We start from the raw sequence: 16,965 nt of genomic DNA, 5'->3' as shown, positions 1-16,965 counted from the left end.
TCAGTAAGGCTGCATTCACAAATGGAAGTTCTGAAAACACAACCAGAATCGGGTGTTTCTGCCCGCGTTTTCAGAAACGCAGCAAAATGTGCAACGCGCTTATGGTGTCATTATTTGTTAATGGCACCCCAAACAAGGTGCAATTTTGCCATATTTGTCGTGCAACACAACATGCGAAAGTTGTGGCAAAACTCGTGTTGTCAAACGCGTGGGGCTCTGTGTCCAAATTTGGCACATGAGCTTCTTTGGCTCATTTGTCGCTCATAGGGTAGCCCATTCCAGTGTTGGTAGTAGTTCAAGGTGAATGAAAGCACATGGAATTGCAAGTACCCACTAGCTTGTTATAATACTCAGGGAAACCTTTCCAGACTGTTATATGAATCTATCAGTCAAATCTGAACAACTAAAATACTTGCAAAAAGTCCCAAATTTAAGGGGCATTCAGGCCTTAGTGTCTTGGTACATTGCATCAACAGATATTTTTTTTTTTTTTTTATACGTTAACATGCTTTGCACAAAGGCAGCTCATTCGAAGGAATGGGCTTGGAGTACACCACAATAACTAAAAACAGGCATGCACTAATTTTTGCACGTGCATTGAAGTTGCATTGCTCTAGTGCATTGGAGTGTCATTCAAAATGAACTGCACCGCAAAGTGCTAACACATATTATGTATAATACAGCTAATACAGCAACCCACACAGGAAAGATGCAAATGGGAAACAGAGGGATTTTTTTTTCTGGAAATTTTTATCCCTTGAAATGGCCTATTTTTAGGACTTTTTAATTTTCTTTTTTCTTTTTTTTAATAATTTAATTTGTTTTCTGTTTTTTTTTTTTTTTTTGTAGTTCCTGGAGTGACTGGAGTCCTAATGGTTCTAATTTTATTCCTTATGTCCACTGCTTCCACAGCATCTATAAGGTAACTATACTGCATGCAGTGCATACTAGTCCTTAGAGGGCATTTCCAATCAAACATCTGGAATATATGAATTGTAAATGTTTTACTTGCTATTTACCAAAAGATTTGTAAAATAATGGCTTTAAATTCCTTTAAGCCGGGTTCACACTGATGCAACAATTGCTTTGACTTTGGGGCACTTGTCGCATCAGAAGTCGGAGCACATTTTGTAAATGGAACTATTCTAATCGGTGCGACTTGAGTCAGAAAAAGGGTCCTGCGCTACTTTTGGTCTGACTTTGGTACGACTTTCATTGACGTCTGTTAAAGAAGTTCCATGCAAGTCTTGCCAAAGTCTCACTGGGGTCCTTCTTCAAAGTCACGTTAGTTTGAAGTCGCGGGCAGTGTGAACCCAGGCTTATGGTCTACCCACCATTACTGCACACACATCAGAGCTGTGTAGAATTAGAAATGTAGCAACACCTTTTAGAAGTGAAGTTCAACAGACTCTGAGCCACTGCTCCACCTCCATATGCTTTTTAAACCACCAGTTCCTTTAATGAGCCCACCTAAACACTTCACCCCAGGCCCATCAGCTTGAAGTATATGGTAACCCTAATAATGATCTTCAATTATATGCTCTCTTTTGATATGGTAAATCTACCATTGAATTTGTTTTGTTATATCTGTTTGATTAGTGCAGGTTGAACCTGCCAGAAATGAGGTGTGGTCCTTTTTCAGGTGCTCGCTGGCTGCATTCTTATCTCAAACAGACATATCAACTCTGGTTAACCTCACAGAATTTACCTCTGTGACCTAAAAAAACACCTCCCCTTGGAGCAAAATTTGGCTCCCGTAATGTAAAGGCCTTGGAAAATTCCTACAAGGTATTGTCTCTGTGCGAAATGTATACGATTCACATACGGTGGACCTGCCCCAAATTTTGAGGCTTGTGACTACGCATCTACACTAAGATCAATACAGTCCTCCAGGTTAATCTCGGTAAAGACCCCTGGCATACCCTCTTACACAAACTTATCAAAAATGTTTCTCGCTGTGGCTATAATCCTATTTCCCACATATACACAGTCACTAAACAAGCCATTTCCCAGGCGTGGAAATCTCCATCCCTCAAAGTTAAGAGCCACATATATTAATGTGAAGCTGACAGCTATTCTAAATGAAACACATGATAGGTTCCTCTCGAATTGGCAGCCATGGCTTAATTATTACTCACCCTCTTAATATACCGCACAGCTATTGGCATTCTAGACCTTTCTCACTGACCCAAGTCACCTGTTCTTGACTGCCTCTGTGGGCTTCTTGGTTTCTTTTTTCTTTCTTCTTTTTATTTTTTATTTTCTCCCTTTTCTCTCTTTCTTTTTGCTTTTCTCAATTTTCTCTCTTTCTTTATTCCTTTCTCCTGTACACTCTTTCTTTTTTCCTTTCTCACTTTTCTCTCTTTATTTATTCCTTTCTCCCGTACACTCTTTGTTTTTTCCTTTCTCCCGTACACTCTTTGTTTTTTCCTTTCTCTCTTTATTTATTCCTTTCTCACTTTTCTCTCTTTATTTATTCCTTTCTCCCGTACACTTTTTCTTTTTTCCTTTCTCACTTTTCTCTCTTTCTTTATTCCTTTCTCCCGTACTCTCTTTTTTTTTCCTTTCTCACTTTTCTTTATATCACTTTTCTCTCTTTAATTAATCCTTTCTTCCGTATTCTCTTTCTTTTTTCCTTTTTCCCGTCCTCACTTTCTTTTTTCCTTTCTCACTTTTCTCACTTTCTGTATTCCTTTCTCTTGTACCCCCTTTTTTTTTTCCCATTCTCTTTTTCTTTTTTCCTTCTTCCCGTTCTCTCTTTCTTTTTTCCTTTCTCACTTTTTATCACTTTCTTTATACCTTTCTCCTGTTCTCTTTTTTCTTTTCTCAATTTTCTCTCTTTCTTTTTTATTTCTCTCGTTATTTAATCCTTTCTCCCGTACTCCCTTTCTTTTTTTTTCCTTTTTCCCCTCCTCTCTTTCCTTCTTCCTCTCCCTTTCTCTAATGGAGGGATTCATTCTTATCTATTCTGTTTGGTTCGGTCAATACCTACAGTGCCCCATGGTTGAAGAATAAGCAATGTAAATCTTGTGTCCTAATGTGTTTACCATTTTTGTATTTGAATGTCTTTTATCTCTATGTACATGATTTGTGATCAGATACCATTTGGCCCCCAGGCCAAATTAGCCAGTTTCTTATCAATAAAATGTTTTTGTTAAAATTAAAATTGGACAGAAGCTTTAAATTTTCTCTACTGCAAAAAAACAAAAAACAAAAACGTTTTGTCTGGAGTTCAGCTTTAAAATGAACTAAATATATATACTAAATATATGACTAAATAAATATGTACTAAATATATTTTGTCTAGGGAGCTAATCATTTTCATATTTTTGCAATTTTTTAGAACTTCAAACTTTGATATCTTCCTGCACACACACAACCTCTTCTTTATTTTCTACCTGCTGCTGCTGGTCCATGCCTCTGGGTAAGTGTCTACAATCCTAATATTTGGGCTCTCAATCTATGCAAGAGAAGTTGCACTTTGTAAGAGAATTTGCCCCTGAGCTTAGTGAATAAGGCAAAACTTTATTTTCCTTGCACCCCCTATGCACTGGTCACAGATGCAATGTTTGGCAGCCTCCAATGCAAAAAATGTATGAATTAAATTTTTTTCTTTTTGCAATATGGGGAGATTTGTTTTGTTTTTTTCACTAAAAGTGGACATTTTCTTTAACACTAGGTACCTCCATCATCTGTATCAGGGGTCTCCAGACTTTTTAAACAACCAGTTTTTGTAAATCAGTTTACTGTCCTTCAGACTTCAAAGGGGGCAAATTGTGGCAAGTGGAAGTACGAAAAATGTCCTGGCATCAGTGGGAGTAAAACAATTATAAAAATGATATACTTATGGTCGGTAGGAGTGGGTATAGTGCCCCATCATAGGTATCAGTTAGGGGAATAGTGCCCCATCATTGGTGTTAGTGGGAGGAATAGTGCCCCATCATTGGTGTCAGTGGGAGGAATGGTGCTTCCTTGTTGGTGTCAAAGGAATAGTGCCCCATTATTGGCATCAATGGGAGGAATACTGCCCTATCATTGGGATGAATATTGCCCCGCCATTGGTATCAGTGGGAGGACTTGTGCTCCATCTATGATGTCAGTGGGAGGAATACTGACCCATCATTAGAGTTAGTGGGAGGAATAGTGCCCCATTGTTGGTGTCAGTGAGAGGAATAGTGCCCCATCACTGGCATTAATGGGAAGAATACTCCCCCATCATTGGTATTAGTGGGAAGAATAGTGCCCTTTCATTGGTATAAGGCTCAGTTCACACTAGCCCGACTTCAAAGTCGCACGAATTGCAGTGCAACTTTGGAGTCCAACTTTGATACGAAGTTGATGTGATTTTTTTACACTCTGTGGCATTGAATTCATATCAAACTAGTGAAGAAACCTTTTCTAAAGTCAGACTTGTGTATAATATCAGTTAAGAGAGCTCTCATAGGGTAACTTTGAATTATACATGTCATCTGACTTGGAGCCACACAAGTCAGATCCTATATCACATCACTGTGAACCGAGTTTTAGTGGGAGGAATACTACCCCATGAGTGGCATCAGGACGAATAGTGCCCCCTTGTTGGTGCCAGTGGGAGGATTAGTGCTCCAAGGCCGTGATAAGCAAGAAAAGGGCCACATCTAGCCCATGGGCCACAGTTTGGAGACCAAGCAATGTTCTATATAGCCACCTGTGTGTGTCCCTGTGCTGGGAGACCTTGGGCCACCTAAATCTTAGATTATCAGAATTAGGCCCCTTTCACACTGCAGCGCCGCTAAAACAGCGCTAAATTGCTGGTCGTTTTTGTGGTGCTTTAGCAGCACGTGACAACTGGACCTTAAAAAAATGATAAAAGCCCCATTTACTGGCGCTTTAAATGCTTTTATTAGTTCGCTTTGGAAGCGCTGCCCATTCATTTTAATGAGCAAGGGCATTTTGGGAGCGCTATTTATAGCACTCCCAACCCGCCTCAAAGATGCCGCTTGCAGGACTTTTTCTTCCGCAAGCGCACCGCCCGAGTCTGAAAGCAAACATTGCAATGAATTGGAGGCAGTTTTTAGGCGCTTTTTAGATGCCATTTCTAGCGCTAAAATGCCTGAAAACTGCCTCGGTGTGAAAGCAGCCTTAGGCTATCTGTGGCTTCTTTGGTCTCCGATCTTAGCAGACAGATCAACTTTGCTGTGAGTAAGAATAACAACTAATTTACTGTGCAGTGAGTGGAGAATAATGAATTTTTAATGGAGTGCCCCAATCAGAATGCCGTACAAATAGAGAGATAAATCTCTTCTATAAGCTAAAGAACTAAGATATAAGATTAAGGATTAAACCGTTCAATAACAATATGTGGATGGTCCTCCCAAGGGGACATCTGCAATGCTGTTTTGACTGATTTTACAGTTATGTGCGCATTGTAGCTTTAAGGGATAATCATTAATAATTAATGACTTAAAGATGTAGAGAGACAGCTGAACATTCATTAAGCACAGAGGGAATTTAACTAATGGTTATCTCACACTTAATTGTTTAAATTATTGCCCTTTAGAATCTTACGTCACTTGACCTACTGCAACCCGATCTGCACATGCTCTATTGCCGTAGCCAATTAGATGAGAATTTGAATAATTTCAGCTGGCATATGAGACCTGATTTTTGGAGGAAATACATCTGATATTTTCCACTGATAACTGGCCCGTGTAGGGGTTGACAGGCGGGCCTAATGGGTATAACAGCTCAGAAAAAAAAGTCTCTCTGTCTTTTATGGGAGATTATGGTATATTTCTGTGAGTGCATATTCGAAATTATTATTATTAAAATGATCCCCCCCCCTCCGTATTTTTGACATTTCTACAAACTTGCTTTATCATGTTTTTATTATTATATTTTTATTTTGGTGTTTCTTAGTCCCCAGGCCTTTTTACTCCAAAACTTCCTGGAGTTCCAGAGTGTTTTTTGTTTTTGATGTGATGTCCTAGTTCTGCACATTCTATTGTTAGGTTTTATAATGTATAATGTATCATACATTTTTAAAGACATATAGGGCTTTATTTGGTAGCAAATTTGGACACATACAGCATGTTTTTATTTCCTTATATTTTATTGGGAATAAATAGAAAAAAAAATAGAAAAAATTCTATTTTCTTTTTAATTTTTTCAAAGCAATGTTTTACATAATTCCTATAAGTTTACCCCAAAGTCTGCTGATTAAAATTATATCACATAAGTGCGACTTTTATGTAACAGAACAGAATAGTAAAGCTCAAAGTGAACTTTGACCATTTTTCCAGAAGCACATTTGTGAGGTCAGGCACTGATTTTGGACGAGAAGACCTGGTTCACAGTCTCCGCTCTAATTTATCCCTAATTTATCCCAAAGGTTGAGTTCAGGTCTCTGTGCAGGCCAATCAAGTTCCCAAACTCACTCATCCATGTCTTTATGGACCTTGCTTTATGCACTGGTGTCCAGTCATGTTTGAACAGGAAGGGGCCATCCCCAAACTGTTCCCATAAAGTTGGGAGCAAGAAATTGTCCAAAATGTCTTGGTATGCTGATGCCTTAAGAGTTGCCTTCACTAGAACTAAGGTGCCAAGCCAAACCCCTGAAAAACAACCCCACACCATAATCCCCCTCCACCAAATGATTTGGACCAGTGCACAAAGCAAGATCCATAAGGATATGGATGAGCGAGTGCATACTGTAGATTGCATAGATTGAATAGACTACACAGTCCCTGTCGCTTCCTGTGCCTCAATAGTCCATCTACTAGCTCTGATGTATAATGAGGCATACAATTAAAGGTAAACCTTGTACATTGCAATATGTACAACACAATATCACATTACACATCAATCAGAACACTTTTGGGGCTTTAACGTGGTTTAACGTGGTTGTAAAGGCAGATCGTTTTTTTATCTTAATCTGTGTGCAACAGCCCCCCTAATACTAATCTGAGCCCGTCTCTATCCAGCGATGTTGCACGAGAGACTCGGCTGCCCAGAACTCTTCTTCCTGATTAGCTGAGACAGCAGCAAAGTGCCATTGGCTCCCGCTGCTGTCAATCAAAGTCAGTGAGTCAATGAGGAGAGAGAGAGGGGGTGGGGCCTAGCTGTGGCTCCCTAAATGGACACAGGGAGCTGTGATTCGGCTCGGGTGCCCCTCAGAGCAAGCTGCTTTCTCTGGGGGCACTCAACAGGAGGGAGAGGCCAGGAGCGCTGAAAAGTGCGACCCAAGAAGAAGAGGATCGGGGCTGCTCTGTGCAAAACCACTACACAGAGCAGGTAAGTATAACATGTTTGTTATCTTTAAACAAAAAAAACCAGAGACTTTAGTATCATTTTAAAGTAGAACTAAAGGGAAGATGGAGGGTTATAACCCCTGTCAGCTTTTTTTTTTATTTATTTTTTTTGCACCTGCGCCTCTGTAGGCAAAAATCCTTGCACCAGCCCCAGGCAGCTTTGCTCAGTGCAGCCCAACAAAGCTGGTGTGATTGAGCCCTTAAAAAAGTTGAGCACAGTCCAAGGAAGAAAAAAAAACTTCTTCTTTTTTTAATGATGTATCAGTTTCTGCTTTTGATGAAAGAATATCAACAGACTTCAGAGCAATTAAGACATGGTGCTTGTAAGTTTTTATTTAATCAAAATTGTGGGAACAGCTTGCCAAGTACACAGTGAACTTTCATAAGACACTCCAAATCCAAAGCACTTGCTCTTCAATCACCCAAGTAGCCAGCAGTTCAAGGCCTCTCAAATTTAAGTTAATTAGCTCTTGAGCATACAGATTTTAGATATCATTGCTGTTTTTCTCTTCTAGACGAGTGCTAAAATATCAGACTAATGTACAAGATCACCCTCCTGGCTGCTTCAGGCTGAATGTGAGCACAGTGGAGGATTATGGGTCCGTGGCTGGAGTCAATGTAGGAGTGCCACTGAACATTGTATCAGAAATCACCCCGGGACTCTTCCACGCACATGAAGAGCTCTTAATTAACAACACAATGAAGATATGCACAAAAGAACCAACATTTCACCCCCATTTCCCTGAGGTATGAAAGCAGTGGTAATAATTATCCTAAATATAACTGAGGCCTACGTTTCAGGCATGCCATGTTATCCCGGACAATGATTTTCTGTCAGTGTGTTACAAACTGAGGTTCTATATCTGTTTTTTGACTTTTTATATAAAATGTTTGTTTTATATATAAATATACAATGCAAGGTGCACCTATTACATAGGATTCAAAGAGTGTTATAGGTAAATTGAGCAGTCAGAAGAAACTGCTTGCTTTCAGACTGTTTCTCCAATTGAAAGTCTGTAGCCCTTGTCTGAACAGAGCAGGAAGGGGGATGGGGAGGAATTACTCCTCTGACTAAAGCTGGCCATAAATGGATAGAATTTCACTAGAAATAGATAGTATTTCGAATGAAAATTCATAGAAAAAGTCTTAGGAAAATTTGTACGAAAATTCTCAGAACATTTTAATTTTGTTTGAAAGATTTTATTTGCTTTAAACATTAAATCAGAGAATGAATAGACGTTACCAAACCACATAAGCTATTGGAAATTTGTTCGAGAAAAAAATTTCCATCCTGATCCTTTGAATTTTCTTGTTACTGTGCTTGAAATGAGTGTCGTTTTGACCCACTAATGGTTAGAAAAACAAACAAACTTTCTTAGAATTTCCATTTTGAAAATTCTACCTATCTATGGCCAGTTTTACTCATATGCAAATTTGAGTTTGAGCTATTGGGCTCTCTAAACAGGCTTTTTTTTAGAAGCACAGGTAAGAATAGTCATGTGGGGGATAGCCTAGAGCAGCCTTTTCAACCAGGGTGCCTTCAGGTTTCTTCAGGGGTCCCTTGGTAAAATTCCTAAAAATTGCCCAAAAATTGTATACAAACTAGAAGGATCATCAAGCCTGCCTTTTAGTTACAGAAAGCCACAGATTTTCATTGTGCACCATTACAACCTTCTATTACCTAATTGATTGATAAGGAGGATGTCAGACGCCTGCACAGCATCCTTGTTTTATTCTCTCCCTTAGCCATTATTGTCAGCACTGGGGGTCACATTAGCTCTGCGAGGAATAGAAACATTGGATTACTAGTCAGTACCAGTTGGGTGTCTTATGTGTGGGTGTTGCTGCATTCCGTAAAACTATTAGTTTTGTTTCTACCATTTTAGACTGGGGTGCCTCGACATTGTGCAGAATTTTAAAGGATTCCTTGACTCAAAAAAGGTTGAGAAACACTGGCCTAGAGTTCCATCTGCTGTAATATTCTGTATTCACGTGCAATCATTTTTAACTAACTAAAAATGTTTTAAAAAATAAATACATTTTGGGTTTAAGTTCTGAATAAAAAAAAAAAGTGGCTGCCATTGCTATCTTCTGTAGTTGCTAGTTGGTTCTCATTATGATGCTCTGGTGTCAGGACATTCAGGTCACTGATCCTGAGCTTGTGCATAGCCAGTGAAGTCAGAACTGCTGATGTGCATCCTTTTTTAACTTTCTGCCGCCCATGTAACACATTTGCGCAGTGGCTTTAATTCCCAAATGCCGCACATATGCGTCCATATGCTGGCTGAGGTTTCTATGCTGAGAGGGTGCTCATTGCACGCTCCCAGCACAGTGGTCAAACTGTCATAGACAGCTCTCAACCTCTAGTCATGATTGGAATCAATCTGAACAGGATTCTGATTATGTGACCACTGTGACAGCCAGTCGCAGTTGTCACATGATCATAAAACCCCTCCTGCCCCGACAGCCCAGCTATTCACATAACCATGCAGGGTGCTATTCTGAGCAGTTTTTAATGGCACAGGCGGGGGGCATCCATTGGGGATCACAATTAAAGTGAAAAAGTAACATCATCTTTTCAAGAAAACTGTAAAGTTTTGCCAAATATCCTGGCCATGCCTCCAGACCCCGCTGCTCATACCGGATGTCCCATGCTGCCAAGGTAGTGGTCAATAGAAAGTACACTGCAATACACAGCCCCAGAGTGAGTATTCATCATAATTGCTCACAATGGCAATCACTCATTGGTCAGCATGACCACGTGGTCATGCTAACACAATGAGAAGTGCTTTTTTCTTCTGTGATATCTTACTGGAAGAAGAAGCCTCAGATGCCCATTGCATTGGTCAGCATGGTCACCAAGCTATGCTGACCAATAACTGCAAGCAGTTATGATGGATGCTCACTCTGAGGCTGTGTATTACACTGTACAGACCTCTACACCGGCAGCACCGGGCATCGTGACCACTATGGGTAGCAGAGTCCAGAGGGGTGGCCAGGATAAGTAAAATTAGTTTACCTTTTTGTTTTTTATGTAAAGGTGAACTTACCCTTTAAGTGATGCCGTCTTACCCTTATTCCATGAAGACAGAGAATGTTGAGTGGAGAGAACCATTTATCATTCCCTTCTCATGGTCATTGAGTGACTTGTTGGAATAATTATGCACTGTGGTAATTATCTTTTAGTATTTGATTTCTCTGCTGTGTATTACTCAACAGACTTTCTTTCTGCCAGGTCAGGAAGTTAATTTGGGAGCTTAAATCGCCCAACATACGATCAGATATTTAAAATAAGTTCTGTAGTGTTCTGTTTTTAAATGTTCAAGATCTTACTTTGTAACACATCAGGACATTCCAGCTTAAGATTGTGGACCGAATGGAACAATATGACTGGGGTGATAAGGAGAGATTATTAATGTGCTTCCAGTTTTTACCACTCATTGATTAACCACTTGCCTACCGGGCACTTACGCCCCATTCCTGCCCAGGCCATTTTTCAGCTTTCAGCGCTGTCGCACTTTGAATGACAATTGCGCGGTCATGCTACACTGTACCCAAACAAATTTTTTATCATTTTCTTCACACAAATAGAGCTTTCTTTTGGTGGTATTTAATCACTGCTGGGTTTTTTATTTTTTGCAAATAAAAAAACAAAAAATTTGAAAAATAAATGTTTTTTACTTTTTTTCTGTCGGTAAAATTTGTAACTAAGTAATTTTTCGCCTTCACTGATGTGCGCTGATGAGTTGGCATTGATGGGCACTGATAGGCTGAACTGGCTTGCATTGATGAGGTGGCACTTATGGGCACTGATGAGGCGGCAGTTATGGGCGCTGATTAAGTGGCACTGATAGGCGGCACTGATAGGCGGCACTAATGGGCACTGTTAGGTGGCACTAATAGGCGACACTGATAGACTGCAATGGATAGGTGGTACTGATGGGCACTGATGGGCATTGATGGGTGGCACTGATGGGCATTACTGATGGGCATTGATTGACAACATTAATGGGCATTGATGGGCAGCACTGATAGGCGGTACTGATTGCCAGCACTGACTGGCATTGTTAATGGACATGGATTGTGGCACTTGTGGGCACTGATAGCTGGCATTAGTGGGCACTGATAGCTGGCATTAGTGGGCAATGGTGGGCACTGATTTGTGACACTATTTTGCAATATTGCAATCAGGGCACTGATGATCAGTGCCCTGATTACATTCCTAGATGCCTCCCTGCGTGGAGATGCCGCTGATCGGCTGTCCTCGCCACACACTCTGTCAGTGTGAGGCGAGGAGCGCCGATTATTACCGGCACTTCCTTGTTTACATGTGACCGGCTGTGATTGGACACAGCCAATAACATGGTAAAGAGCTGCGGACGCGGCTCTTTCCAGAGATCGGGGTTGCGCCATGTCCTAGCAACACGGCGCAGCCGCAATTATCATGCTGCGCGCCCTCCCGCGGGCGCGCGAGAGCGGCTGTTCTGGGACGATGTCATAAGACGTCGTCCCAGATTGGGAGCCGCACCGCCCCACCCCGCTGTCTCTTGACGGTGGGAGGGCGTGAAGCAGTTAAACTGTATCCCGAATCTGTGTAAAGCTTTGGATGGGGGTCTTATAAGAAATGCATAGAGGAGAAGAATGGATTTAAAGGCTAATGTTAAAATGAAAGTAGAACTGTAGGAAAAACATTCTTTTTGCATTTTGGATAGAGCAAGGGAGGGTTATAACCCCTGCCAGATTTTTTTTCACCACTGTATCCCATTGCAGAGATTTCCCTTCACTTCCTGTCCAATAACCAATCAGAAAGTGAGAGGAACTCCCCGCAAATAAAGGGAATTTCTTGGGGACCCCCGGGTCACCAGCTCTTTTGTTTCTATTGGAAGATTTCCCCTCTATTACTTTTCTGGGGACAACCCAAAATTTGAGATTTTCTTTTACTTTCACTTTCAATGATAATGGTAAACAGGACAAATAGGGAGGGTGAATCTCCTTAAAGTGGAGCTCCACCTAAAAGGGAAAGCTCTGCTTGTTGGATTCCTTCCCCCCTCCGGTGCCATACTTGGCACCGTTCATTTTTGACAAGTACCCGTCCCTACTTCCGAGAGACCTGGCTGTGGCGAGGTCCCCTGGAAGTTTGGCCCCCACCTCCTTCCTCTGCCTCCGGGCCAGTTAGAAAGTGCAGTACGCTTTGCACATGTGCAGTAGGGAACCGGCCATGAAGCCGAAAGGCTTCACTGCCGGTTTTCCTTACCGCGAATAATGGCGGCAGCACCCACAAGCTGATCGGAAAATTGGCTGGGGTGCTGACATCGCTGGATTCCAGGACAGGTAAGTGTCCTAATACTAAAAGTCAGCAGCTACAGTATTTGTAGCTGCTGACTTTCAATTTTTGGAGGGGGGCTGGAGCTCCGCTTTAAAGGGGACCCAGACAGAGTAATAAAACCTGACAGGTGTTCTAATCCATGTCTACTCTATCCAAAACTCAAAAAAAAGTTTTGCCTTTAGTTATACTTTTAGACATTTATGACCCTTTAAAGTTGCCCACACCTCCTCTATTAAAGGGCAAGTACAGTATATTTACAGTAAATACATATTTTGAATTATTATTTTAGCTTTAACCTTAAAATGTCATTAAACCCAGACTATGAAAAACTCTCACTAAAGGCTATATAACAGAGTGTTCATGCTCACAAATCCACTGAAGCATTTGTTTTGTTTATAGTGAAATATACCTGGTTGATCCTGCCTTCAGCTGTCCCTCCCATCTTCTTTGTGTCCCCACTGCAGGTTGAGATTGTGTAGACCAGTATTTAGTCACGCCAAGCAGACTGTTCGCCCAACTCTATTTCTTGGGGTTTCTTGAGCTGAGACTGATTGGTCTCCAACCTATATAGTTATGGGGTCAATGGCACTTGCCAGAGCCAACTATATGAACCCAATGGTCTTTTTAGGTCTCAGTAAGGGTGGCATTCTGACCACCTCTGTAAGGTAGGGCATTATAATTACTAACCACAAATGTACATTGGTTTTTGCAAAGGTTCCCTGAGACCTGAAAATTATTTAAAGGGTCCCTCTGGGGTTGAGAAAGACTGGGTTGGCGTAAGGGCAGCTTTGGGGTAGGACATCACTGTTTGTGCCGAAAACTGCTGAGTTTGTGGCTCTTACGGCTTATGTATACAATATCTGGCTTCTTTATCAATTTATTTTTCTAGTAAAAACAATTTAAAAAAGATTTGCCCCTGCATAAAAGGGTTTGGCAAAGTCAGGAAAAACAAACACACACTTTAAATTTAACAAGAGCACAGGGATACAAACCCTACACAACAGGTGTCCTAGAACAATATTAAATTCTGTTATTTCATCTGTCACAGATAACTGGGATTTTGGAAAGCTCAAGTGCGTAATTTTTGGAAAAATAAAAATCTACATATAAACATGAATCCAGCAGTAAGCGGTCCCTGATGCCTGCCGCCACCATATTTTGTTTAAACAGCATCACAGAAAGTAATTAGGTTTGAAAACCACAATCTGGAGGTAGCTTGTTGGTTCTTTATGGAGTGATTAATTGAAGAAATTTCAGCCATTCATAAAATAGAAGCTATATTATGGATGAGTGAAGCATTCGTTTTAATGAGAACTAAAAGGGGAAAATGGGTTCCTAACAGCAATGTGGCAATTCAAGTAGAACGTCTTAAAGAAACCCTATCACCGAAGTGAAAGCACAAAAGGAGCACTTTAAACTATTTAAAACCCATACTTCTCTTTTAACTCCGGTTACAAGGACTTTCACTTAAATATATTCCTCGTGAGACACAAATAATCTTTTTGTGGTGTAAGACTGCTAAAATTGATAGTGATATGTTATAAGGTGATGGCTGGTATGTGGTCCTAGAGACTGCTCACCAGCAACTGTGGTGTCTTACTGGACCCTCGGAAAAGTTTACTAAAATGTTCAAAGGATGGGAAAACCACACTAGTTTGTACAGTCCTTTGAAAGATTTTATTTTACAACTGCTAACGCGTTTCCAGGGCACTCCCACTTTATCAGATCTCATCGCGGTGGTTCTCGGCGATAGGGTACTGTGCATCTCACGCTGGCTCGCTCATCGGGAAAGGAAAATGTGTTTTTTCCTTTCCCGATGAGCGACGGGCAGTGCCGACAGGTGTCTGGTATGAATCATGAAGGGGAACGACGCGCCAAATTTTAAATAAAAAACTGGCATGGGTTCCCCTCCAGGAGCATACCAGGCCCTTCGGTCTGGTATGGATTTTAAGGGGAACCCCCTACGCCGAAAAATCGGCGTGGGGTCCCCCCAAAATCCATACCAGACCCTTGTCCGAGCACGCAGCCCGGCCGGTCCGGAAAGGGGACGGGGACGAGCGAGCGCCCCCCCCCCTCCGAACCGTACCAGGCCGCATGCCCTCAACATGGGGGGGTGGGTGCTTTGGGGGAGGGGGGCGCCCTGCAGCCCCCCACCCCTAAGCACCTTTTCCCCATGTTGATGAGGACAAGGGCCTCTTCCTGACAACCCTGGCCGTTGGTTGTCGGGGTCTGCGGGCGGAGGGCTTATCGGAATCCGGGAGCCCCCTTTAATAAGGGGGCCCCCAGATCCCGGCCCCCCACCCTATGTGAATGACTATGGGGTACGTCGTACCCCTACCCATTCACCTAGGGAAAAAGTGTCAATAAATAAAACACACTACACACATTTTTTTATACTAGTAATGACGGTAATCAGTGACTTTTAGCGGGACTGCAATATTGCAGCGGACAATCGGACACCAATTGACACTTTTGACATTTTGCGGGAACCAGTGACACTATTACAGTGATCAATGCTAAAAAAATGCACTGTCACTGTACTAATGACACTGGCTGGGAAGGGGTTAAACATCTAGTGCGATCAAAGGGTTAAATGTGTTCCTAGCCAGTGCTTTTGTGTACTGTGTGAGGTGCTTTTACTAAGGGATGTGATGGATTTTATTCCCTACTTTGCATTCCCCCCTTTTAGAATGGATCTCTGCCTTGTTTACATAGTTATGTGTGTTTTCCCGACGATCAGCATGTGTCGAACATCCATTCAACGGCACCCTCTGATCGGCTTCTGCTGTGACAAATCACAGCAGAAGTGGCACGGGGGCGCGAGGGCCCCCTACCCAGAAGTGCAGAATCATGGATATATCCTTGATTCTGTGCAGCGCACTTGAGACCCAGTGTGTGTGCTACAGCTGGAAGGAAGGAACACTGGAGTAGAGGCTGAGAGAAGTGCGGACTGGGTGTGTGTGGAATTGACAGTTGGAGGGGGGATTAAGGCTATGTTTAGATGTTCAGTTGGTAGCCAGTAAAAACGCGTGGTTGAGTCAAATTTTTAGTGCCCCCCTCCTCTTTAAGTTGCAATGGCAGCAGACGGGGGTGTTTACATGTTGCAATGGTTTGCTTCACATCTGCAGCTAAACCTATCCAATATATAGCGATCAGAGGGCAGCAGGCCCAGCAAACATGACCCATTCAACCCTTTCAAGCTCCTGGTTGAGAAAAAAAGTTTGCATGGCAGTGACAGTTGGAAGGGAGACAGAGACAGATAGAAAGAACCTACAGCCTGCTGAATTACTGGGCGGGCGTACCCTTGCTATCTTACCCTCTTCTCTTATTTCCTTTTCTTTCTCTTTTCTTCGTTTGCTTTCATTATCTCTTTATTCTGGTGCAATTTCGGTCCTCTAGTCAGAACACTATTTACGACTCAAGGTTTCTGTCTAGGTTCTATACATGACAAGATCTCTTAAAGGACACAATAGTGATTTCAATATATTATTTGATGACCTTTTGGTAGATGTGTACGTCTGTTGGTTGGAGCCTTTGTGGTTTCTATATTTGTTATAGCTTGTTCTGCATTATTATAGTTATCACCTGCCCGGGTGGTTGGGTGCATGGGTGTCGTCCTGCTCAACCCCTCTGCCAGGCCTACAATGTTAGTCTGTTTCAAGGACTGTTTGTTCATTGGCCTCATCTTAGAACATGGTCGATCATACACCACAATAATGGACTCTTAATAATTAACCACCTCGGTACATTTTCTCATATATACTAATGAAATCTCAATGGGACATTGACTGAACCCCCCTTCCTGCATTTGTGTTGATGTCACCATTTTTATACATACCGACTATGATGACAGCTCCTTATTGTACTGGATTTTGCTACTTTATATTGTTTTACTTTTTACTTGAAATCTCAATAAAAAGGTTACAAAACAAAGAATTACAGATACTGCTGGGGATGGTGAAAACAACGTGTCCCCTCCCAACTGGAGAGGGTAGAGAAGTGGAACTAGAAGAGGAGATGCAGTTGAGGGAGTTTGAAGAAAACACACATAGACCATGTATATGTCAGGTTAAAGCAGCCATGCTTTTGGGCAAGGTCTATGCTATGCCAGAATCACTGTGAGGAGGAAAGTGGTAGGTGTAAAGGAAACCATACTGGGGCCGAAAGAGTTGAAAAGTTGGGGGCGGGGCAAAAGAAAAAAAATGGATAAATGAATACATAAATTGAGCTTGCTAAAATTCAACAAGGGGTTTATATGCTTTCATTTAAACCATCAGGTGTTGGAGGATTGAGTTGGAAGATCCAAAAAGTTTCTCTTTTGGCATAGTTTCTTAAATCATTTGTACTGAA

At 41.7% G+C, this 16,965-nt stretch overlaps 1 protein-coding gene across 1 annotated transcript in view; it reads left to right on the top strand.

Moving 5' to 3' along the window:
• Positions 1-16,965, top strand: part of NOX4 (NADPH oxidase 4) — a 348,347-nt gene that overhangs the window by 126,926 nt on the left and 204,456 nt on the right. Inside the window, exons 7-9 of the mRNA XM_073612966.1 lie at positions 850-922; positions 3,344-3,424; positions 7,805-8,036. Coding sequence (XP_073469067.1) covers positions 850-922; positions 3,344-3,424; positions 7,805-8,036 — 386 coding nt within the window. The remainder of the gene's footprint in view (positions 1-849; positions 923-3,343; positions 3,425-7,804; positions 8,037-16,965) is intronic.

Source organism: Aquarana catesbeiana, linkage group LG02 (assembly GCF_042186555.1).
Source record: "Aquarana catesbeiana isolate 2022-GZ linkage group LG02, ASM4218655v1, whole genome shotgun sequence".
NCBI lineage: Eukaryota > Metazoa > Chordata > Amphibia > Anura > Ranidae > Aquarana > Aquarana catesbeiana.
The sequence above is the reverse complement of the archived record's forward strand: the minus strand, read 5'-3'. Positions and strand labels throughout refer to the sequence as shown.